General features: G+C 36.1%; 1 protein-coding gene and 4 non-coding genes across 5 annotated transcripts; all 5 read right to left on the bottom strand.

The window, feature by feature from the left end:
• Nucleotides 1-440: 440 nt before the first annotated feature.
• On the bottom strand, nt 441-535 carry LOC132254699 (small nucleolar RNA Z43). The gene has a single exon (XR_009467004.1). It is a non-coding gene; the product is annotated as a small nucleolar RNA Z43 (small nucleolar RNA).
• Nucleotides 536-666: 131 nt separating this feature from the next.
• On the bottom strand, nt 667-757 carry LOC132254697 (small nucleolar RNA snR60/Z15/Z230/Z193/J17). The gene has a single exon (XR_009467002.1). It is a non-coding gene; the product is annotated as a small nucleolar RNA snR60/Z15/Z230/Z193/J17 (small nucleolar RNA).
• A 224-nt stretch (nt 758-981) lies between these two features.
• LOC132254702 (small nucleolar RNA U83) lies at nt 982-1,065 on the bottom strand. Its single transcript, XR_009467008.1, has one exon. It is a non-coding gene; the product is annotated as a small nucleolar RNA U83 (small nucleolar RNA).
• A 218-nt stretch (nt 1,066-1,283) lies between these two features.
• LOC132254700 (small nucleolar RNA Z43) lies at nt 1,284-1,381 on the bottom strand. The gene has a single exon (XR_009467006.1). It is a non-coding gene; the product is annotated as a small nucleolar RNA Z43 (small nucleolar RNA).
• Nucleotides 1,382-3,905: 2,524 nt separating this feature from the next.
• LOC100262854 (protein CONTINUOUS VASCULAR RING 1) lies at nt 3,906-20,843 on the bottom strand. The gene is made up of 7 exons (XM_002284318.5): nt 20,528-20,843; nt 18,787-18,839; nt 8,109-8,218; nt 5,815-5,982; nt 5,633-5,730; nt 4,561-4,687; nt 3,906-4,230 (listed from the first exon to the last, which is right to left on the bottom strand). Exons 1-7 carry the CDS (start codon nt 20,672-20,674, stop codon nt 4,133-4,135), a joined length of 801 nt encoding a protein of 266 aa, XP_002284354.1. The 5' UTR covers nt 20,675-20,843; the 3' UTR covers nt 3,906-4,132.
• Nucleotides 20,844-26,428: the final 5,585 nt, after the last annotated feature.

The raw sequence follows: 26,428 nt of genomic DNA, 5'->3' as shown, positions 1-26,428 counted from the left end.
TGCTTATGTGAAATCAAGAAAATCAAGAAGATGGTTGAAAGTCAAAGAAAATAGTAAAATGCATACGAAGAGGAAAAATGCCAGCAAAAGATTACTGAAATCTGGATTTTATTGCCTAAAGAAAGTCAAGAGCCCTCCTTTAGTTCTGTAACGTCTCACACCAGTTTCGTAAGTCATCAAACAGATTCTAACTGCACTGGTGCAGACGCAGAGAACATCATGAGATCAAATAGGATAGAAAAGACAAGCATAGTAAAAATCACAAGAAAAAGAAAAAAAAAACCCAAGAAAAAACCAGAAGTACTAAATAGGCCTCATAAGATTAGTTTGTCAACACCAAATGTTTCAGACGTATGCTTGGCCTCTATATATAAAATTCATAATCATAGGCAATACAAAAAAAAATTTGAGATTACTTCGAAATTTTATTTTTCTAGACAGGACTCGGAATATGGGTGGTGATATATCAGGATGGTCGGCAAGGCAAATTTGCCATTACGACGAACGAGACCTTTCACACAACTCGTCACAGTCCCTAACCTTCTACAACCTGACAAACTTGTATCGTATCCAATTCAAAAAAAATACCAAATTTGAAATCGAATATTGAAAAACAATCACTCAAAAGCATACAGGAATTACAACCCAACAAGGAAGAGATAATATGAGGATCATCAGATAGGAGCGAAAGACATTCAATTTCTAATCACAAAGATTATCATTTGAACTATGCTTCTGTTCATCATTTGAGATCCCTCACACTAATAATCAATAAACCAGCCAAATCCATATCATTGAGGTGTTTTGCTGCCTCAAATGGAATCAATCAAGAACTACAATTTCATTTTGTGCATTCCTAATGTTTGAACACATCTAGGGTTCAAACCATCCAAATTCATTTCGAAATCAATCAGATTCAATTTTAAAAACAATCAGACACAAAACAAAACATGATTATTTTACAAAAGCAGGATTATAAGAAGCTTCAGAAGGAAGGCAGTAGAGGTATAGTTGTAATCATGATTTCTCATACATTACAAAGTATCCTTTGTTTCATCATCAGCACTTATACAATGAAAACAGATCAGATCGATCGAAAAAGAAAAAAATTTACAAATTGGCCTCATAGAGAAGATTAGATGTTCCACACAGTTGTTTCAGACATATGCTTGTCTTAATATAAAATTATAATCATTGGCCAATTCAAAGCACCAAAAACAGACGCAAACATGCGGAAAATGAAATCCGGAAAAAAGCAAAGAGAATTTTGTAGATCGTAGATAGGACTCAGAATATGGGTGGTGATATATCAGAATAGTCGGCAAGGCGAGCTACTCGCCCTTACGACGAACGAGACCTTTCACACGAATCGTCACAGTCCTTAACCATCTTCTCAAACTCATAAAATCAGATCAAATCAAAGCACAAAAAAACAAAAAAAGAAGAAAAAAAACCAAGAAAAAACCAAGATCAAACATTTCAACTGAGAAAACAAACCAAGTGAAGAGCTTTGTGAGAAAGAAACATAAATGAAGAGAGGAAATTCTTAAAGAAGTTCTTGGAACGCCTCTTGTTCTTGAATCGAGATCGTAGTATGAAACGGATCATAAGCCCTAGTAGTCCAATATTTACATGAGGCGGTGACGCTCGAACTGATTGGCTTGTATTTATAGAGATGCGCGTGAGAGCTAGGGTTTCAGAGCATAATAGGGTTTTGGGGGGAAAAGCTCTACTAAAATGCGCCGGGGGCGCATTGCTCATATGGGATGACCGACTCTACATTTTTCAAAAGGCTTATTTAATTACCAGTGTGCCCTTCGAGTGCTTGATTTCACTTTACCCTTATCTCTTGATTTTATTTACTAAACAGTCTTTTTCGAAAAAGTTTTTAAACACTCAACTAATCCCTTTTGAGTGTTTTCTTTAAATAAATTAGAATGCATTAAATAGTGATTTTAGAAAATTTACCATTTCTAATACTTGAATAATATAATTTTTTAAATATTAAAAAATTTAAAAATATTTTTTAAACACAAAATACTTTAAATACACCTAAGGGGGTGTTTGGTACACGGGAATAGGGAGTGAGAATAGACATCTCATTCCTTTTCTCCCTTATTCCTATGTTTGGATAAATGTTAAGAAGGCGGAAATGAAATAAAAAATTATTCCGGCAGAAATCAAATCCAACTTATGAGTCGGATTTGCATTCATTAAAAGTAGGTGGTATTCTGATTCATTAAACCTATTTGATAATATAAAATAACCTAAATTACTATTTTACCCTCTTATCTTGTTCTTCAAACCCGATGTTTATCTTCTTTGCAAAGGTAAAGATCCATTCACCATCCACTTCTTATCTTCTTTGCAAAGCTAGAGACCCACTCATCATCCAATTCTCTGCAACAAGTGATTCTTCCAAATTGAATCAATTAAACCTTCCACAATATTTAAAAAAAAAAAAAAAATCAATTTCTAATTTATAGGGTTTTGGATGTTCATTTTGATTGTTGGATTTAGGATTCGTCATTGTTTGCTGCAACTAGGTTCTGAAAACTCCCTTCTACATCTTCGATCAGGTTTACCTTATTTTCTCTTTTTTTTCTTCTACTTCTTTATATGTGTTTCTTCTTCTCTATAAATGGATTAATTTTTTTTTTTTTATTAATTTATGTTTGGAATCTTTGATGTTTCTTTATCTTGTATTAATGGAAACTGGAGAGAAAAATTGAAATGGTTGGAAAAAGATTTTTCGATTTCAGTGTTTACAATATTTAAAATTTTTTAAGGTTATGGATTTTATCGGATATGATACTTGTTGAAAATTAGAATAAATTTGAATTCTTTTATTTTCTCTTTTGAAAATAGGAAAAACATTTGCTAGCTTTGATAATTTAAATATTATAATAAATAATTTTTTTTTGAAAAATATAATTTTATAACTACTTAAGCATGACAAATTATTCAAATTTTTAATAAAAATAATAATTGAATATTTGTGCATTAGGGTTATACGATTTTTTATGGTTAATTTTTTATTTATTGAGTATATATATATTTTTTAGTCTTATTATTTAATAACAAAAAACCTCTCAAATTTTATTTTTTTAAAATAAAAGTAAAAAAAAAATATTTTAAATTATATGTAAGGATATTATTGTAAATTTATTTATTTTTCATTTCCATTCCTATTATTATCAAACATTGGAATGTAAACAAATAATCATTCCAATCTTGCATTCTTAAGTTCATCCAAATGCTATAAATGGAATCATCAAATTCATTCCATTCCACTAAGAAATAGGAAAGGAAACAAAATATTATTTCCATTCCCTATTCCGATGTACCAAACACCCCCTAAATGTTCAATACGCTTATAATTAGAATTAAATTCGATATAAAATATATCTGCTTATACTAATTCATTATAAATAAAATGCTTTCATAATATTTGATTTTAAATATATATTACATCATATTTTATTGATAAAGAAGCATAGCTTTATGTCATGCCATTTCAAAAACAATAAAAGGGAAAGAAAAAAACAAAATAACAGTCATTAATAGGCGGACTGAGAATGTTTTTGGCAAATGACGTTATATTTTAAAAAAAATGATACAATTTCTATCAATAAATCAATAAAAATTAATTTTAAAACATATTTAAGAACATAGAAAATAATGCAAATTCTCAAATAGACCTTGATTTTACAAAATGTCAATGAACAGTTGTCAACAACTGTTTTCCAAAACTGTTTTAAAAAACACTTCTCACTCCAAAGTCTCATTGTCTCCACAAACAATCCCAAAACAGGGATCGGTACAAATTGCCTTGTGTAAGTGTGTAACCAAAAGTACCTGACCTAGGAGAAATGGGAAAACAATTCAGATCCAAAAACAGCCTATAACAAACCAAACTATATTTGGGAACAAACATTGAATTCTACATTTTACATGGCAATAAATGTTACATCTGTCACCAGATTGACACTGCAATCTTCAGACAAACAACAATCTAACTTCATATTCCTGCAATAAGAACACAAATTGCTCTCGTGGCCATTCCGATGACTACCTGAAATCCAGAGGCTAGAAATAAACAACTCATCTAAAGTCTAATATATCTTTCTTCTCATCCTCTTTCGGGCCTACTTCTATCCACCGTCGTAATCCTTGAATCCACTGTCGACAGGATCTGGGGCATTGACATGCCACCGGACACGACAATTTCTGCAGTTCAAAAGAGCAAACGAAATGTATCAGCATCCTGTAATATGATAGTGGTAGAGAAGGCTCTGATAGTGATAGGCAGTTTTTCTTCAAAATCTTTGTAATTTTCACATATAAATAGTACAATTTGTTCGAGCATCCTTATCTTCTGTAGATGGGCAGCATACCACCCATCCAAAGACAGTACTCTCAAATTCAAAACAGTGGATAAAACGGGCTTTTCAACAAAGAAAGCCCAACAAAGTCATGAATGGCAGAATGAGTCTGCATTTCTTTCTCCTGACTTTTCCATTACTTTTTAAAATAACAAATAAAGATATGAATCCTTACCAATTCCTTCCCGAACTGATAGGTTTGGTCTAATTACATCCTTGCAGTTAACAAGGAATATATCACCAATGTAAAGATGGTTGGTGGGAACATAGACACAGCATAGCTCCTCCTCTCCGGTATAACTCTGTATTACAAGGAAAAATCAGGGACTGCACTTTAAATGTTCTCAGATGGTCAGAAGATAAACATAAATCAATGTCCCATTCATCAAATATTATACTATTTCACAGGTTTGAGTACACATATGAGAGACTCCTTTTCTAGTTCTGGAACAGCACTCACATGGCAAAAATATGACATTCCATATAGGAGACAAGCATCATGTTCATCAAATCTAGGGTATGAGGTATTGAAGATAACATAGCTAAAGTATAGCTTGAGACATTCTCACAATAGCCATGAACAAAATCAAGGCAATCTAGCTAAGATAAAACATAGAACCAAAGAGGAACAAAAAATACATATGAATAAAGTGAAAAAATAATAGTAATCAGAGGAAGAGATATGGTGGTAAATGATATTTTTAATAAACTCAGACAAACTCTTCAAACTTGTGCTAATATCATCCATGCCAGTGTTAGATATTAATGTGTCTTGATAATGGAATGCACCAAATTTCAAATCAATAGGATGCTAGTGGTTATTCAGCCCACATACACCAAACCCCGACCCTGCTCTCATCTCCAGAAACAGAAAGAGAACAGTAAATTAAAAGAAAAAACAAAAGGCAATTTTTTAGTGGGTACACAAGAATCTGCATCCACTCATGCTGTCACATATATTCAGCAAAACAAGCAACTTGCATGCCAACACAAAAACACCATGATTCACATGCCCTTTTTATTGCATCTACATGTATATGCATCTTTACATGCACCCATACACAATATAATCATTTGTACAAATTAATATGACCAGGAAATAGTGAACTGCAAAGCATAAGAATTATTGGAATCAAAACTAAACAAAATTTATCACACACGCGATCAGGTGCACTGTGACAGATACCACTGCATATAGGTTACATATGAGGTAATGATAGTTTTGCAACATAGAAATCATTCCAGACCTGGAGGACTACAGATGAAGTGATGAACCCAAATGCATATTCACCAATACGTGGATGCCTTATAATGGCCACTTCTTTGAATGCCTGTGTGTTCTGATCTGTAAAAATCTAAAATATTATTCATCCCCATCGAATTTAATCCAATAAAAATATGGGAAAGAGAAAATTGATGAAAAACACACCCGGTGATATGGCAGCACTAATTTGCTTCGAGGCACTGTAAATATGACGAACAAAAGGCATCCGTTTGATAAACCACTCCCCCAGGCCCAGAACGGATGCACCCAACCATGATGACATAAATACTCCAACCAAGAAAATGAAGGTAATGGAAGTTATGAACCCAAGACCTATTCACGGAGTGGAAAAAAAAGTATTTATTCAGATAGTCATGACCATGAAATTAATAAACAAAATAAAAAGTCCTATAAAATGGGAGATATGTAATGGAGAAGAGGATAAATAAATTTTGGAACATCGGCATTTGGTTCTCATTAACTGTCAAAATATCAAATATTGGCTACAAGAACACACCACAAACCATCGTTTTCTCAACTCTTTTTTTAATATTTACATGGTTTTTATTGCAGTGACAAGTCCTATTTTGAAAATATGGAACTATAGCCTCTTCCCAACTCTTAAAAGAGATATTTAATCTGTTCCAAGACAAGGAGCTGGAGTTCCTGCAAGTGTTACAGAGAATAGGTTAAGGCCACATCCTAAAATGAGGTTCCAGTAAGGTACAAGGCTTAAAGGAGGTCTACCAACTTGGCATTTCATAATGTCTGAAACTGCGACCAACCAAACAGAAGTATTTGTCCACCATTTACATTAGGTAAATCCATTTTTTAGGAAGATGCAACACAATCTCTTGTTGGTGGGATTTTAAGGGAGATTTATGGGCCAGGAATAACAAAAACATTTCAAAGAACAAGAAAGAACGGAGGCAGAAAAGGTTAGCCTCTTTCAGAAACTCCTAATTGTAGGCTACCAATTTGACTGAAAAGCCTACGGTATTAGGTAGTGTACTAAAAATGCATACCAGGCTAAAGCATGTGGGCCCCACACCTGTACATAGAGAAGTAAATCATAGATGATGAACTACTGATCAATAGATGGGGAAATGAACAGATAGACCCAAACTCAAGACCTCTAATTAACCTGAGCTCCTTGTTAAACTACCAATTTGACCAAAAACTTTAAGGTATTAGATAGTGGGCTAACAACACACATCAGGGCTAACACTGATTTGGTTAAAGCTTTCAATACTCTAGGCAGTTATTCTGAGATGCAGTGAAAAGATAAACAAAAAACATAACACAGAAAATGAAAAGAAACAGAACGAAAAGTGAAGTAAAATTGAAGTATTTCCATCAGTTGAGCCAAGCTATGAAACAAGCCAAGGTCAATGGTTAATGACTGCAAAATCAGGTCCCTCTAATGGTCACCACTTGCCATACAAGGCAGAATGATATAGCAAGCATTTTCATCAGCACTAAGATCGATGAATAGAAATAAATTTTGTCAACAGTTGTAACCTTTTCTCCACTCAAGAAGTAATTTCAGTTTGAAAGACGTGTATAAAAGACAAAAAAATATGAACAGCCTTCTAATCCAATGCTAGAATATTTTCACATTGTTTGAAGCATCACATTGTTTACCAGATGAAATTTGAAAAATAAAATAGAAACAAATCTTAAGGCTATCTCAGAAGCATAAAACCTTACAGCAGGGCTGGTAATTTGATTCTGAAGGTAATTTCAGATGTTCACTTTCTTGCAGGAAAATATAATTAAAAGGACCTAAACTTGGATTGTGCATTTCTCAGATCAACAAGGAACCATGGTCCATGCATCATCATACACCTCCACAACCAAAAAAAATGAATAATGTCGAAAGCTTAATCATAACATGATTTTGCTTACATGTTCATATGGATCTAGCATAGCCACCTAAAAAATAATGATATTTTCATAACAAAAGATGTAAAGATTTAGATCTAACAAATTCACAGCCGTATGTTAAACATACCGTTGTGTCCCCTCTTCTTTCGGTTCGAGAGAATAAACACTGGATTTAGCAACACTAACATGCAGGCAAGATTCAAGGAAACAAATGTTGAAGGGAGCAAGTGGCTAAGAAAATATTGTACCATGCATTTCCGAACCTACTTTCAAATTAGAAAACAAAGCGATCACATTATTTGATGTACTAAAACCCTTTATCCATGTTTTTCTGATTAAACAAAACATGTTGCTCAATACACAAGCTAAGCAACTAAAAACTATCACAAACATAAAAAGGAAATGATGTTGTCAAATGCAATATTTGCCATGTCCAAGTTGAACAAGGCATGCAACTTGAGATGTTGCCCCAGAAACATCACTTTCCTAAAAGACTCATGCAAGTCATACAATTAAAAAACAAAGAAATGGGGAAGAGATGATTGAACTGCTGAAAGAGTGGCTATGCTTACCAAAAATATTAATTCCAAGCTGTGCATAGATTGGAGAGAAAAAGCCATCCACAAAATGAATAAACCACCAGGTTATATAGAAAGTGATTGCTATTGGAAATAGGATGACACTGCAAAAGGGCCAAGAATGAGAAATAACTGTAACAGCATAGAGAGCAAGAAACACATATATGCTAGAACATAAAACAGTATTTTATTTATATCTGATTCAGCTAGTTAGCTGAAAAATGCATGAAGTTTGCAAGAACAATTTGATTCAGTCACATGTGATTAAAAGCTAAAGCAATTAGATTCAAACCTCAATCAGGTAAAATCAACATGTAAAGATTATTATATCATTCCGTAACATATTAAATGCATCAAACACACATGTGACAGACAAATTGCTCATTCACATGTCACATGATATCTATAGCACCCTATTCAACCAACGTATCTAAGTTAGCAGGCCTTCCAGTGACACAACTCAGCATGAAACAGTGTGTATCAGGATAATGCAACAAATTTCCATGTTCTAAATTTTGACAAATTGCTTAGTGAATTGACTACAATCACTACCATCTAGCAAGAACAGACAAAGAAAGGCCAACAAAGACCTTGGTAAAACGAGCAGAATTGCACACTAAACAGAGCATGTCATTGAAGAGTTTCCACCATTGATTCTTGAGATGGAAGTGAGTCCAACGACAACAACTTCAATATTGTGTCGATAGCATATGTAAAATTACATTTTAAAAATTCAAATTATTTTGGTCTTCAAATGTGCATTCCTGAATTTTTAGGAGTTTCAAATTTGGTGAAGGGCCAGAAGAGGAAGACCAAAAGCAAATTTGACACACAATTACTGAGTGCAATTATCTTTTTCTTTTTTCTTTTTTTTTGATAGGTAACTCATATATTAAAGAGCACTAACAAAAATGTGCATTAAAGTACACAACGAAGTATACAACACACACAAAAGGCTAATAAGAGAGAAAGTAAAATACCAACCACCCTAAAGCCAACCAAACCACAACATTCTAGAACAAACCAACTCTCCCCAGTGGGAAGTACTAGTGCTAAAACACAACCCACACCCAAACAACCTCTAAGGCCTAGCAAGAAACAAAGAAACGCGCCACAAACCTTCTAGAGCCCAAAACCCACAACCAAACAGGAATTGAAGAAAGCCATGTCAACAAGAAGCAACTTGGAACCATTGCTCCCTTCCCCTTTCCCTTGGCTAAGAGAGGAGAGCAATTGTAATTGACCAAGCATTCAAGTTTTTGGATCTCCTTCTCCAATCAAGTAGTCAAAAGCAATTTCTTCTTTCCTCCTGCAACCTTAACCCTATGAACTTTTCTTGACTCCATTTTCTTAAGAAGGGAATTGATTTCCTTCTCAAGCCCTGCCACTGGGAGTCCCAAAAAGTTGCTGAATGTAACAAACTTTTTAGAGGCCAAGCTTCCCCTCCTCTGAAACCCTAACAATCTTCAAAGCTTTACTGACCTCCAACTCCTCTACCCTAACTTCCAAATCCTCATCCAAGGAATCCTTTGTTGCATTCCCCGTGAGATCCACCAACCTCCCATCTTGAAGTAGCAAATTTAGCAGTTGGATCCACGAACCCAGCAACCCCAAGCAAGGCCCTCCCGTTGCATCATCACATGCTGCGCTGAGAAAGGGAGACCCCATCGGAGAAGGAAGAGTGAGGGAAGAAAACCTACCTCCAAAACCAGTTGCTTCTACCACAAGGACATCATTGACACCCGACTCCCACTCTGGCCCTGTGACTTCACCTGAATAAGGGGAACGTCAAGAAGCTCTTGAGAACCAAGAGACACATTGGCAAAGGGGTTTAAAAACCCTTCTTGGGTCAACTTAACCACTAGTCCACCACTAAAGGCCAGCCCCTCCAAAGCCACAGTACAAGGCCCAAACATGGAAGGCCCAATATGGCCCCCTTCAGACGCTTTAGACAAACCTCACAAGCCACCATGCAACACATAGGAAAACCTATAGTACCTAGATCCTCCAACTTCAGCCAATGTATCCTTGTCAACAGGAAGGGGAGAAAAGAATCTGAAGTTAAAGGTCCTGAACTCCCTAACCTTTGACTGGAATGATAAGTTGTCATCTTGTGGAGAATAGCATTGATATTTGTATAAGAATGAAGTTAAAAAATACATATATTACATACTATCAATGTAAAAATCTCCACAAAACCTTCATGTTTCCCAGGCTAAATAAAATCAGTCCTTTAGATTTGGGATCATCGAGCCACCATATTTATGCTCTAAGGCCAACCCAAGTTTAAAATCGGGTGGGTTGGGTTTGGAATTGACATGCCTAAATGTAGATCACCTAGTTTAACTTTTTGTATTGGTTCCCACTTCATATAGGTTTTCTGGGAGCATATAGTTATTCATATGGAGATTGGGTCTTTTATTTGTTTGATTACTTATAGTCAAGGTCACTTTTTTTAAAGCCATTTACGTTTAACTTTTTGTATTGGCTCCCACTTCATATAGGTTTTCTGGGGGAGTATATATATTCATATGGAGATTGGGTCTTTTACTTGTTTCATTACTTAAAGTCAAGGTCACTTTTCTAAAGCCATTTACCATAGCCTTGAATTTAATAATATTACCTTTTAAGTGGGCTCTACTTGGCCAAAACAGGAAAGTTTAATGCTAACAGTGTCTTTTAAGGAGTTCCATCTCTAGGTTTATTAGTTTAAACAAACTTAGTTGGAAAAGTTTTTGCTTCATACAATCTTGTTTCAGAAATATCAAGTTTTTAAATGGTTATATATGAGACTTATGTTATGAATAAAAGACACCCTCTGTTCTCTCAATTATTTTGGTAAATCAGGAAGGAATATTTGATGAAGAATGTCCTCTACTTAGTGAAAGAAATTGATGTGAGTTGGGTTTCCTCAAATGCATGTCACGTGCGGGTTTGTGTGTAGGTGTTGATCATTTACACCAAGAAATTTTGGGATAAAAGGGTCTGTTCAGCAAAAAATGATTTCAATAACAGGTATAGAGACTTGGAGACATTATAATAAAAGGAAAAACAGAAATATCAATAAAATAAAATAAAATAAACATAGATATCTATGATAAGAATTCTTCTTTTTATTTTATCCCACCTTTCCTTTCTTATCCTTCAATATTTTATAAAAATTCACTCCCTGTAAACTCCCTTTTTTTCAATGTATTATCTGTTAAGGAAGTTGAAAATAAGAAATAAATCAATCAAAATCAAGTAGCAAGTATCCTATAAGAATTGTGCACCCATACTTGTATAAGAAAGCAAAAGTACAAAGGATACATACAAAGAGAACCAAGGGCAACAAAAAAGAGTACCTTAACCCTTCCTAAACAGTAAAAAAAAAAATTAAGAGTATAGCTAAAATTACAACATAGACGCTGTTAGATCAATAATACAAAGAATTTATAAAGAAGATTTCCAACACTTCCTCTGAGCTCTCTACTCCCTTAAAACATCTTCTCCTCTGCTCACTCCAAATGAACCACATCAAACAAAGAAATACAATCCTCTCTTCCATTTCTTTCCAAAACTCATGAGCTAACCTCACAAAAGATCCTTGATAGAATGAGGAAGCACCCAAGAAATCCCAAATAAAGAGAAAACCAAATACCACAAATTGCAATCCCACCTACAATGAATAAGAACATTATATTCTGACTCCTCATCTTGTTTACAGAGGAAATACCAACTAGGTAACAGCATCTCCCTTGCCCACCCCAGCACAGTGGCCTGGTACTGTGAACTGTGAGTTTTAAATTCCAAGTTATGCATGTTGACCTATTATCCTTTTTATTCCCATCATCCCTCAAGATACAACAAACTTCAGATGTAAGCTACAGGAATAGTTCGCAATATACATATATACATATACAACTAAAATGTTACAGAAAATTTTTTTCAGCAAGACAAGACCAACTTGTGAATATCCTTCCAATCGAGTATGCTGTGCATAGGCTAATTTTTTTGATGAATAAAGAGACAATATATTAATAAAAAGAGGCACTTCAAGGAAGCACCCCTAAGTATACAGGAGGTATACAAAAAAAACCTTTACCCATGGCCTATCCAATCAACAAAATCTACAACTGAAGTGGGACCAGAAACAAAAAAACCCCTGGACCACGCCCACAGATTACAAAGTAAAGCCGATTTACACCCCTGAAACGTATGCTCTACATTCTCAAAAGCCCTACTGTTTCTTTCCTTCCAAACAATCCAAAAGAGGCACAAGGGTGCTGAACGCCACACTTTCCTCCTTTCCTTTCCCACACAAGGCCCTAACCACCCCAATAACGCTTCTCTTATTGAAGAGGGGAGCACCCATGAAACTCCAAATAGAGAGAAAAGTAAGCTCCATAAACTTCTGGCCAGCCCACAATGCAAGAGTATGTGATCAATGGATTCTTCCTCTACCAAACACAAATAGCATCTATTAGCCAAGGAGAACCCTCTTCTTTGAAGACGATCCAATGTTATGGACTTTTTCCACGTGGCCTCCCAAACAAAAAAACTTACCCTCGGCAGCACCAAAGAATTCCAAATGATATTTGCAGGAAATTCTTCACGTCTTTCCGGGTCCAAGTCCTTGTAAAGAGACTTAACTGAGAATCTTTTGTCCTTTGCCTTAGTCCAAATTACTTCATCTTCCACATCACTGTAAACCCTCCTCCCTTGCAACCTCAAAAGAAGGCGTTCTACCTCAATTACCTCCCAATCATTAATACTCCTAGAGAACCTAGGAGCCCACACTCCCCCTCCAGAATGACTCCATACATCCGCTACCCAAGCCTCCTTATCCAAGGATATAGCATATAGAGAAGGAAAAAGGGAACACAACTTATCATCACCACACCACTTATCCTCCCAGAATCTAATCCTCCTACCATTTCCCACAGCATAAGCCAAATTGTTGCCTACCGCTTCCCACCCTCTCCTAATCGCTTTCCATAACCCAACCCCATAACTTCCTCTCACAACACAAGACCTCCAACCACCCTCTTCTTCCCCATACTTTGCACTTATGACTTGCCTCCATAAAGCTTCCCTTTCCACCGCAAAACGCCAACTCCACTTACAAAGGAGGGCCTTATTTAGCAACGCCAAGCTCCTCACACCCAAACCGCCCTTTCGTTTATCTGAACATATAATAGACCATTCCACTAAATGAGGCTTCCTTTCCAATGCCCCACCACCCCAAAGAAAATCCCTTTGGATACGCTCCAATCTCAAACTCACGCTTCTTGGCATCTGAAACAGGGACATACAATAGATAGGCATGCTGGACAGAGTGCTCCTGATCAAGGTCATTCTGCCCCCCTTGGAGATATACTGCCTTTTCCAAATAGAAAGCCTCTTCCTCAACCTTTCCTCAACTCCGTCCCAAGTAGCCACCTCCTTGAAACGAGCCCCCAAGGGAAGACCCAAATAAGTAGAAGGAAGCCTGCTAACCTTGCATCCAAACTCAAGGGCCACCTCCTCTACATTCTCCACTCTTCCCACCGCGATGATTTCACTTTTGTCTAAATTCACCTTCAACCCTGACATTGCTTCAAACCACATAAGGAGCCAACTCAAATAGGACACCTGATCAGTGGAAGGCTCACAAAAAACTAAGGTGTCATCCGCAAACAGCAAATGAGTGATCTCCACTCCCCCCCCTCCTCTACCACTGAGTTGCCACCCAGACAAAAACCCCCCCTCCTTTGCTCTCTTCAGCAAGCAACTAAGAGCCTCCATGACAATCACGAACAAGTAGGGGGAAAGGGGATCCCCCTGTCTCAAACCCCTAGAACTTTTGAAAAAACCTGAGGAAGTACCATTAATCAGAACAGAGAAGCTGACAGTCCCAATACACCACTGAATCCAGCTGATCCACTTAGCTCCAAAGCCCATCATTTCCATCAACCAAAAGAGAAAACTCCAATTCACATGGTCGTATGCTTTTTCAATATCTAGCTTGCAAAGGATGCCCCCTCCCCCACTATTCTGCATTGAATGAATCGCCTCATTCGCAATCAACGAGGCATCCAATATTTGCCTTCCCTCCACAAAAGCATTTTGGGACTTGGACACTAACTTACCCATCACCTTTTTAAGCCTATTAGCTAACACCTTTGCTAACAGCTTATAAAGACTTCCCACCAAGCTTATAGGTCTAAAATCCTTGAGGTCTTCGGCTCCTCCTTTCTTAGGAATTAACACTAGAAATGATGCATTTATGCTCTTGACGAACTTGCCCTGATCATGAAATTCCTTGAAGAACCCCATCACTTCCTCCTTCAAAAAACTCCAACTGAATTGCCAAAATGCCATTGTGAAACCATCAGGACCAGGAGCTTTATCCCCATTGAGATCCGAAAGAGCTCCAAAAACCTCTTCCTCAGAGAAAGGAGCTTCTAACATAGTCGCATTTTCCCCTTCTAAAACCCCAACCTGCAGCCCATTGCATCTAGGCCTCCACTCAGCTGTTTCTGACAACAGAGAGTGGAAAGCCTGAACCACACCCTCCTTGATGTCACTTTCTTCAGAAACCCACGTCCCATTTATCTTGATCTTCACCATGGAATTGACCCTCCTATGAGCATTGGCCATTTTATGAAAGTATCCAGTGTTTTTGTCTCCCTCCCTCAGCCATAACTCTCTCGACTTTTGCCTCCAAGCTGTCTCTTCCATTATCACCCACTTCTCATACTCCTCCAAAGCCTTCTTTCTGGAATTTTGCTCTTCAGTATTCAGCACCCTATCCCCTTCTATTGCATCCCACAGCATCATCTGCTTCAAAGCTGATTCTTTTCTAGCATTCACATTCCCAAACACTTCTCTATTCCACACCTTCAAGCAGGCCTTAAGCGCTTTCAACTTTTCAGACAGCGTGAAACTAAAGGAACCTCTGAAATTGAATCCCACCCACCAATTCCTAAGTAAATCCCTAAAACCTTCTTCCTTCAGCCACATATTCTCAAACCTAAAAGGGGAAGGCCCCTTCCTCGTTCCCCCACAGTCCAGCAAAATTGGGCAGTGGTCAGAAACAATTCTCGGTAAAAGACTTTGAATTGCCCCACTGAAATAACCTTCCCAATCCTCTGAAACTAAAAATCTGTCCAGCCTTGACTGAGTCTGATTGTTCAACCCCCCCCTCCACGTGAAAGACCCCCCTTGCAAAGGGAAATCCCTTAATTCCAAATCATCAATGATCTCCGAAAATCTTCTCATTGCTAACTACAGTCTTGAGATCCTGTTCCTTTCTCCCAACAATCTAATAACATTAAAATCTCCCCCTAAACACCACGGGTCCTGCCACAATCCCCTGATTGTCCCCAATTCCTCCCAGAAATCCTCCCTCAACCTCCCAACAGCAGGGCCATATACCCCTGTAAAAACCCAACAGAAACCATCCTCCGCGTCTTTAAATCGACAAGAGACTGAAAAATTCCCAATTTCCATTTCCAATAGCTCTAGAACTCTAGTATCCCAAAAAACTAACACCCCCCCTGCCATACCCTGAGAATCAAGAGCACCCCACTCCAATGATCTTCCCACCCCCAAGGACCGAACTATACTAGACGACATTCTTTGGATTTTGGTCTCTTGTAGACAAACCAAATCCGCTTTCTGAGTCTTGATTAGAGATTTGATGAGCCTTCTTTTATCTCTATCATTTGCCCCTCTCACATTCCAGGATATAATTCTTATCTTCATTTGCCCTCAGAGACTGACCCCCCACTCTCTCTAAATAGAGCTCTTCCATGCCCTGAGCTTTTAAAATTAATGGAGCACTCCAACCTTTTAAGTTCCCTTACTGACTTTGAGGTTTCTACCTTGGCCCTTTTAGCCCCAATCCTCTGGTTCTTCTGATCTTTCCTCATGATCCATCTCTTGAGCATATTTAAAATTTCCTCTTCACATCCCGTGGTTGGCATGCCCAGAAAATCACTAAACTGAGCAAGACAAGAGGATTTCCAATCTTCCACTGACTCCGTACCACCCACAGTCTGCCTCAAGGAGTATTTTTCATCAATACTTGTCTCTCCGACCAAAACCATGGCCATTTCCTCCCCGGAACAGCCCTCCTCACCCCTTCCGTCAGCCAATACCATATTCAAGGGGCTAATGTCCCCATCCACTCCATCCATTTCCGTCGCCGATCCACAGCCGCGTCTTCGAGACCCACTCGCCGTTCTTTTCCGGCATGAAAGAGGAGAAGAATAGGAGGCCCGCACCCCCCGATACCCTTTCGCCGCTCTTTTCCGACAAGAAATAGAAGAAGGAGAGAAAGCCCGCGCCCCCCGAGGCATCAAAGGACAGGGAAAAGAGGAATACCTTGCCGCTTCAGCCTGGAGAACTTCATCGGCGCCTGAGTTCCAAGCTTCCGGCGGCTCGATCCACTCCATCGGGACAGTCGCTGCTGCGCGATCATCCCCCGCGATGAGCCCTAACAGGTTCTCCACCCCCAAGCTGTCCCCCTCACTTAAAATAGAAGGGCCTCCGAAATGGGCCCAGCCCAATCCTTCCCTCAACTCAAACACAGGCCCAACTCCCCTCTTATCCTGTTGCCTCCCAATTGGACTTTCCCCCACTGGCCCGCTTGCTCCCTTAGAGTCCCCTGTCATCTCCAAACAGGCCCTCCTGCCACCGCCTCCAAAGACGTCCCCGCCTGCAACTACCTTTTGGAGATGGCTGTCCACTCCTTCCCCTAAACAGCCACTCTTCCCTCCAGAGCTTGACACGTCTTCTTTGCCAGTCTGCTCCTGACCAAGGTCTTTCTCCACCCCCTTGCTCGCGCGTGGATCACCACCGATGTCACCTCTAACCTTCGACTCAGGCGACCCTTCACTGTAGCTTCTCGGAACAACCACTGAAAATTTCGGGAGTATTTCCCACCACAATTGGATTGAGTAGCATATAGACCCGATCACTAGCTGCAAGGAACCGGGAAGTCTTCTCCCGCTCGATCTCACTAGGATCCTAGCCCACTGCATTTGGACCGCATTCTCCGCACCTTCATCCACTTCTAAGAATCCCCCACAGCAGCCCCCGATTTTAATGAGCACTTCACGGCTCCACAAATGTAAAGGGAGACCCAATACTCTCACCCACGCCTCCTTGTAAGCCTCCTCCTGTACCAAGCACCCCGTCTCATGATACCATCTTTCCAAACTGATGAGTCTCTCCCTGAATCTTCTAGATCCTCTCTTCAACACCCTTTCTGCCTCCAAGACATCCTCAAACTCAAAGAGGATTAAAGAACCCCCAAAAATATGCACCTGCAAGCCACCTCTCAGCTGCCAAGTGCTCTTAGCCCACACCTTCAACACCTGAACCTCTGAACCTAACAAAGGTCCCTCCTCAAACTTCCCAACCAAGCACCTCCTAAGCTTCTCTTCTCTGCCCTGCACAGCTCTTTCTCCAATCTGCAACCAAATAGCCTCCTCCTCCAAACATTCATTCTTTTTTACTACACTTGCATATGACATCCTCTCACCTCCATTCATCCCACTTTCAACCTTCCGGCTGTTCCCGAACACAGCCTTTGGCTCCACCTTTTCCTCAGAAAAAGGGACCACCCCGAGCGCCCTTAAATTCTCAGCCAATATGAGCCATCCCCCATGGATTCCTTCTCCTTCTGGGAACACCAGGGAGAAACTCTTTTTTTCTGCCGTGACCACTTTGCAGAAGATGAACCTTCTAGCCCCATTCTCCCGGCATTCGAGCCTAAGAAACCTTCCATTCTCCTTCCATCCTTTGCTCCACCTCGGCATCTCAACATCTCTGCAACAAGCTTCCACTCCTGCCAGAAGGCATCTTAGACTGCACTCCCCGAATCTGACCCACCTGGAATAACCTCTTCCACGCTCCACTATGACCCCTCTCAGATTCCCTCCAAGCCCCTCAATAGAGATCTCAAAGGACTTGGACTCCACTGCAAACCACCGTTTTCCTTCTTCCCTCATTTCTTCTCAAGAAAGTGGCAAAATATTTGGCTACAATGCTATTTTCATTACTGAGGAATGTACCAGAAATTATGTTGCCCATTAAAATCAGCCTGTCTCACAGACTACTGAATAGTTATTAACATTGAAGGTGTCAACATTTAGCATTTAGATCTGAAGTCTATTGTTTACCAAAAACTCTGTGCATAGGCTAATGCCTTTCATTCCTCCATTATCATCAAAGCTTAAAATGATTATAACATAGTTTCCCTTATTTGCATTACCAGCTCCTCATCTAGTTTTTACCAAGCAATTTCAAAAGATCAATCCACCTTTATTTAATCTTGCAAATTGAAGAACATGACACCACAACAATCCAGATATTTAACATTATGCTAAGAAAAATTGTTTCAAATGATCATAATGAGCAATGCAACACAAGGTATTCACAATTATTCAAGTACAATTGACATTTGAATTGATCTCATCATTAATGAATTGTTTATGATGTCAAAAACTAAAATATCAAAACCCTGTACAGAACAAGGTTAAAGAATAAATTCTAACTAAGGAAAGAAGGAGTGCAATAATGCATGCCATTGATATCCTAGATACTGAAAAAGAAAAGAGGAAAAAACAGATGAAAAGAGATAATATATGCATTCAAAACTTGAAACAGAAACAGCAGATATAAGAAGGAAGAGTGTGCGCACCATCCAGTCATGAACTTCTTTGAAGCCCAGCTCCTAACAACTTTGTAAAAAGTCTACAGTGACAATATAATATATACACATTATTAGTCAGATAGTAGTACAGATGAACAGAAACAAATAAACACACACATGAGCACTGAGACCAGAAACTTTGGGCATGACAGCTTCCAGAAAAGTCCTGGTCATATTGAATTTCCAATGAAGCAAATTAGCCCACAATGTAAAACTCGGGCATAAGAGGATGAAAAGGATGAAATAGATCCTAAATTTAAAGATAAAAAGCATGAATTATGTGATCTATAAGAAAATGGATAGCCAAAGCCAAAACTGCATTTTTTTCACATCAGTCTTTGAAAAATGCTTGACAAAAAAGTTGTTTTTTTTTTTTTGATAAATAATGTTTGAAAAAGTTCTACTAAAAGAACAAACAAAAAAAATGTAGTTTTCTATGGATAACCTAACACCAAACCTAGCCCATGAGCTAGGATCTCATTTCACCTTTTAGCTGCCACCAAGACTAAATAGGAGAGATCCTAGAGGAGGCAGCTAATAGAATTATTTGTAGGAACTTTGTCATTCCTTGCTTTGCATTTCCTTTGTTCTAGTTAGAGGCTGGTGTTGAAAATATTAACTGCATTGCTCACTACCAAGTATTGTCTTTTGGATTATTATTGCACTTGCAAAATTCTGACACCCAAATCTGCTTTTCCCACTCTCACATTAAGAGAGCCAACTTGATCTCCCTGATTATAGTTAGGTGGATATATTTGTCCAGATCATATTTATCCTCCGATCACGATTGACATTTTTTTTTCCTTAAATCATTCTGAATTCATCCTGGATGAAGTAATGCCCCCCAAAATGCCTCCCTATATTCATGTACAACAACAAATGATAGTTTAAATATTCAAAAAGTGAACTCCAACTTCCGCTATTTCTTCCATATTTAGACATGCTTGTATATATTGGGACCAGGAAAAAGGACAACAACGAGTTTCAACTTCCATGGAAATTAGATGGTTCCATTTTGCTTTACATTGCAACTGAACAAGAGATTACACAAAATTTACCTAGTGCAGAAATGTTAGAGAAAGTGCACCAATTGCAGAACAAATGGAATAGAATCAGTCATAGGCTTTCTGGAATTCACACTGTTCTAAAATCTTACCAAGTCATTATGATGGCAACTGCTATTTTTCTGCAATAGCCCATCATCTTTGATCAGTTTCTACCTTCTAATGCTATCTAAAACACATTAATGGTATTCGCTCACCACCTAAAGTCCAAGAACACAACAATCCAATATCATAATTTCATAAATTTCCAAACAACCCTAGGAGTAAGTTAAAAACAAGAAATGGAAAACCAAGAAAGACGAACAAACAAACAAACCCTAGAATAAACAACCTACTAGAAGACCGAGGCCCTACAAATTGAAAAAAAAATTCAACATTTTTTTCTTAAATCAGCCTACAAGCAAGCTATTACTCAAACCAAATCCCCCAAACCCACTCTTAGGCTTAGTCAAATTATACTCGAAGGTAAGTTTCACAAAACCAAATCCACCATAACATCAAAATTAGTCAAAAGAAATTACAGCCTATCCATCAAAAACACCTAATTCAAACGAAAAAAAGAAATCCATATTTCTTCGATTTTTTTGGGAACCAAACATGGCAAAGCGCATCACGAGCTAAATCAATCTAAGAACCGGTGGAAGCAAAATCAGAAGAGAGCAAACCTCTCTGCCGGGATGGTGGGAAGACGATGCGGAGGAGGACGGCTTGGAGGAGGCATCGCCATCGTTGACGGAATCGGAGACAGGGATGAGAAGCTCGCGATCTCGCTCTCTAGTGGCCATCACGATCGACGATTTTTCATCGCCCATCACATAGAGTTTTTCAGATGAGCGATGCGAATCTCTCTCTCTCAATTTTCTTCTGTCTCAAAATTTTCTTGCGAAAGGAAATGGCGTGTTTGGGAAATGAGAAAATGGAGAGCTTGTGACATGTATATGAGGCAAGGACTTCTAGAAAAACTTATTTATTTATTTATTTTCTTTGAAAACCTGGACCTTTAACATTAGATTCAGCAAGAGGAACATTCAACGCAACACTTTGATGAGCTGTCACCAATCATTGCATGCCAGCTGTTAAATATTTAACGGCCTTTTTTTGACCTTTGTGTATGACTAATATCATCGCATCAAAATTAATACAATATTTTCAAAATTTAGAAATTATCTATGAAAGATTACTAACAATTAAATTGTTCATTTAAAAAAGGATAATTTTTAATCATTCCTCTAACAAGTCTGAAAGTTTGTTTTATGTCTCCTTGTGCTAATTTATGTAAATAACTTTTTTTCTTCAATTAAATAACTATTTGGTAAATCAACTTAATAACTTAAAGTGATTTATATAACTTAATTTAAGTCATCAAATAAATTAAGTATGTTTGATAAAATAATTTAATGATATGACTTAAAATAAAAAATAATTTTAAATAATAAGTAAAACTAGTTACTTATTTTTAAGTTCACATTTTTATTTTACCTTTTTATAATTGTCTGTCCTAATTATATTTACGATTTCTTTTATTACTCCATAACCTCCATTGTTACTCAACTTTTTTTGCCCTAATTATAATTTATCAAAAAAAATATGTAATTTGATGATTTAAAATATATTTTAAGTTAATTTTATTAAATAACTTTAATATTTAAAATAAAAATTAAGGAATAAGTTTTAAATCAACAATTTAAGTATAATTTAATTTAAACTTAACTTAAGTTATTAAGTAATAAGTATTAAATTTTACTTAATACCCCTCAAAATTCAAATTGATGTAAATATTATAATTTTTTTTTACCAAAGGCTTAGTAAGAAGCATCATTTTCCAACCTTCATATTTAGCTTTTTCAAATAAAAACCTTTTTAATTAAATTATCCAAGATTATGTTCAATCATTCAAATTCATATTGAAGTTCATATTTACACAACCTGCTATTCCACAACCATCATCATGCATGGATGAAAAATATTTATCATGACTGTTATGTTTTTTTAATATCAAATATTTTTATTTTTATAGACCATGAAAGTTGTTTCATCACACAATTTACTAATGCTTAATAATGTTTCAAACCATCCATAAGAGTGACATTTTTTAATGAAAGAAGAAGGGTTATTAATAACATTTCCTTGGTCTATGATTTTTCCTTTTATATTATTTCCAATTGTGACAAAACCTCGTTACCTCTTAGCTAATGTGTTAAGTTTTGGTACATTTATTAAGTGTTTTGAACATCCACTATTTAAGAATCATTTGTTCTACTTTGAAATGTACAAAAGAATTTAAGTTATTTTAAATGCTCATACCTTTTTGGATCCTTAGGGTTTATTTATCACTCTTTTAAAACCTAAGTAGATGTTGATTTAGAGGCAACATAGTTTGACTTTTTAAGAGACAAGTGTTACTAATGTGGCTTCTTTTATTATAAAAGTTGCAAATGGTTAAAGAAGAAGTACACGATGTAACTTATTTTATAAAATAATTTTTGAAATATTTTTATTTTTATTTTTAAAAGGTTTATGGCTTAACCCTTATGTCAAAAATACACTTTTGACTTGCAAGAGTAATGTTAAAAGTCTTTTAACCATTTGAAAGCTTTTTCAAAAAGGATGTCAACAATTCATTCTTCTTTTCCAAAATCTCATTTTCATTTTTCAACAAAATTTTATCTTCTTGACAATTTTAAAATTTTCTTTAGGTTTATTATGTTTATTTTCAAGAGAATATGTTTTTTTTTTCTTGAGTAAAATATTCTTTAAACCAAACTTTTCAGGATCAAGGTATAATTTTTCAAATGCTTCTTAAGGAGTATTGCCACTAGCAAAAGAATTTACCTCATCTTCATGGTCCTCCAAAATCATGAAGCTTATGTAAGCTACCTCATTTTCCCATTCTTTCTTGGTAGAGTCTTTATCACTTCAAGTAGTCATCATTGTTTTTTTATTTCCTATTTTCTTGCTTCATTCTTATAGAGGAGGCATGTGTACTTTATTTGATTGATGATCATATGGATTAGTATTAGATCGGTTTCACTGCTTAGTATGAGAGTCTTGCTACCAAATTTGAACAGTATTGTGCCACAACTATTGCACAATATGAGGAGATGATAATATATTTCTACTTAGTGTTTCCACCGCCTTTTTCCCATACTTGAGTCTTACTGGTTTTTCCCCCTTCTTTTAATGTTGTCAAAGGAGGAGACATACTTATATGGGCATATCTAAGAGCTATGAGAGATTTCTTTTTAGACATGATGATGCATAAGTTTCATTTTGTTGATGCATCTTACTTATGATTTCATTTTGGACATGTTGGTGCATCTTACAAACTTACACTTATGTTGGTTTTGCTTTACCTATGTCTTTTGGATATGTTTTCGTTACTCATTTTGGACATATTGATCATCTTATTATCCTAACTATTTTGGCATCTTCGATATGTTAGTTACTCTTTTATGGATATTATCTTTTATTTATTGATGTTCATGCCTTTGATTCTTATTGATATTTTGATAGATGATGTTGATTACCTAGTTATACCACTTGATTTCCTTTATGCTTAGTTCGAGGAGGAGTTGTTATTTTTCTCTTTCCTAAATAGTGTAGTTTTATCATCATAAAAAATGGAGATTGTTAGCCTAATGATTCTCTTGATTATATTTTTATGATTGCAAAACAAAGTTAAGTACACTTAACAGGTTTAAATTAAATGAAGTTTTTAGGTTTCGATAATAATTTCCAAAAAAAAAAAACCTCAAGTACTCTTGTGAGAGTTTCAAATAACATGAAAAAATAGATCACTTTAAGACTTAAGGTGTCTAGAAAACATTACAAGATGTGTCCCATTAATACACTTAGGTCTAAATATTTTCATGCACTTTTAAAGCATTTTTTTCTTTCGTCCTGATGTAAGCTTAAAAATGACTTTTTATTATTAAAGTGGATAAACATTTTATCTCAAAACTTTAGGTCTAATTCTTTTTACTTATAAATGTTTTAACTTTTAAGAATGAATACAATTGGCTAACGATAATTTTATCTCAAAACTTTGGGGCTAATTCTTTCATAGTGGATAAATGTTGTACTTTTAGAACCAAAATTGAAAGCAATTTTGTCATTTTTTGATTCAATTGGCTAAAGGTACTCTGAATTGGTCGAACTAGTCAAGAAACCAACTCAATCAGTTGGGTTATACTGAATGAGGACTAGTTAAGCTTGCTCAAAAAAATTTCTCTCTTCTAATAACTAGTGTTTGTTTAATTAAACTTTAAAAACACCAATGATCACTTATAGAACATTAAATGCACCAACAATTAGTTAATCGATTGAATCAAAGCTCAATCAGTCAATGCATTTTTATGTTGTTTCAAGTACTCAAGAATGTTTTCTATGAATTAAAGAGCTCAATCGCATTTATTAATAAAAGAATACTTGGATTGAATTGACAAACACCTATTTTATCTCTTTCAAAGCTCTTCATTTAAGCGTATTGAATCCAAACTTGAAAATTCTTTTAGTGCACCTTTGAATTTCATCATAGTTTTCTTGTGTATTGTGAGTTATACTTGTACTAGGATTGAGAGCATTAAAACTCTTTCTACCTATTCTTTCTTTATTGAAATAGACTTCAAGTCAAGGGAAAACTTGAAGGGAGAGTAGTGTCCATTTGAGCCAATGAATCCTCACTCGAGTTAGTAGATTGAAGAGAATGGGCGTAGGTTGGTTGACAAACCACTATAAAAGGAGTTTTTATTCCTTTTTTTTCCACTCTTTACTTATATGCACTATTATTTACTTGTATTGTGGTTTTAATTAACCATTTTTGAAAAGTTTTTAATCACTAGATTCATAGCTCTCCCTTTTTGGATGATTTTCTTAATTAAATTAGTCTTATTTCACATTAATCTACTTAGGTATACACCTCAAAGGAGGGTGAATTAGGTGTTAGTTGATTTTAACAATTAATAATGCAAATGACAAATTAAGTAATAACAAAAATAATGTAAAGTAAAAGAGAGTAAGAAAGAGAAATGGAAACAGTTACATTAGTTCCAACATACACCCACTCTCCTCAAACTCTAAACCAACATGAGGGTTCCACTAATCTCTAAGGCTTTGAACAAAATCTTACTCTTTTACGCTTGGATTCTTAGTTTTAAGGGACCTTTCACAATTTGTTTTCAAGAGATATCTCGCTTTTTATACAACAAGATACTAGTACATTTTTTTGCTTAAACTAATTACAATGACAAGCTAGAATTGAATGGTGTATCAAAGGATATACGAATTTTGATTTAAAACAATTAAAAATCAATATAATAGCTATTAGGATTGATGGACAAATTCATGGTGTTCCCTTAACAATGAATGAGATGTAAAGTACTTATATACAAGTTTCAACCACAAAATTATCGTTAAGCATATTTTAGAGCTCCACTATTGACCTAGCAATTGACCGATTAGCTAGCCATTAGTGGTACAAGAAGCAGTATGTAGCCATGAAAAAGGGAAAACCTTGACAAATTGGAGTATCGATTGATTGGTGTCTCAATCGGTCAAACTCCCTAGCTTAACTTATGACTACTAACTTTGGCATGGTAAACCACCTCTACCAATCAACTTGATGGTCGATTGGTCCAGTCTTTATGAAAGTTTTGAAAAATCTACAAGTTTAAGCTAAAATTCAAGGTGATAAATCGATAATATAACTCGTAACTAATTTGAAATTTTTTTTGAAGTATATTTGAGACTGCTTTAAACTCTAAGTGTGTTTCATTTAGTTAATAAAAATGGAATTTGCACTTTTGTATATAATAGATCAATAAATATTGAAATTTAATACATATCTAAACCAAATAGTAAGGTGTCGTTTGGATATATGTTTTACATTTATTTTTAAAAAGAAAAAAATTATTTTAATTCATAAATTTTATGAGACTTACCTTAAGGTATAATTATTTTAAAAAAAATATTAAGGTATTAATTTTTTTATTATCTCAAATTTTAAAAATATTTTTTAAGGACAAAAGATAAGTCCATACTACTATATTTTATATAAAAAATACTACCATTTTTTTTTATATAAAAAAATCAAAAAGTATATACAACAAGCACTGAATTACTGAATTTTAGATTTACGAGGGTAGGTTACTTTGATCAAACTTCAATCCTTGCTCTGGGTTGGACACCATTTCTGAGGTGGATCCCAGCCCATAACCCATGTGTGGCCCAATAAATATGGTCCATGTAACATGACGTCGGAAACACTCAATCCCAACTGGTCAAGCTTGATCATTCAACACGTGTCGACGGTCAAAATCAACAACAACAAAAAATCATAAAAGTCAAGTCAACAAATGGACGCCCAGCCGTCTATGACGGTTCAGCCGCGACCCTTCTAAAGCTGCCACGGAGGCGGCGCTAGTTGACGCCCATTTTCTAAGACGAGTACTATAGCGTTTCTCGCCAATAAATTTGACCACTGCCATACCATTTTGGTGGTAGAGACGGTTAGTAATTTTAGAAAATATTTTTAATTTATTTAATATTTAAAAAATAAAAATTTTAAA

Source organism: Vitis vinifera, chromosome 11, assembly GCF_030704535.1.
Source record: "Vitis vinifera cultivar Pinot Noir 40024 chromosome 11, ASM3070453v1".
In the NCBI taxonomy this organism is placed as follows: domain Eukaryota; kingdom Viridiplantae; phylum Streptophyta; class Magnoliopsida; order Vitales; family Vitaceae; genus Vitis; species Vitis vinifera.
The sequence above is the reverse complement of the archived record's forward strand: the minus strand, read 5'-3'. Positions and strand labels throughout refer to the sequence as shown.

Bases quoted from the DNA above. Each gene is read 5' to 3' on its own strand.
- LOC100262854 (XM_002284318.5), bottom strand. From the start codon at position 20,674: ATGGGCGATGAAAAATCGTCGATCGTGATGGCCACTAGAGAGCGAGAT. The intron at 18,840-20,527 runs GTTTGCTCTCTT...TTGTCACTGTAG, and splicing joins CCCACCATCCCGGCAGAGAG to ACTTTTTACAAAGTTGTTAG. The intron at 4,688-5,632 runs GTCTGGAATGAT...CTTGTAATACAG, and splicing joins CTTCATCTGTAGTCCTCCAG to AGTTATACCGGAGAGGAGGA.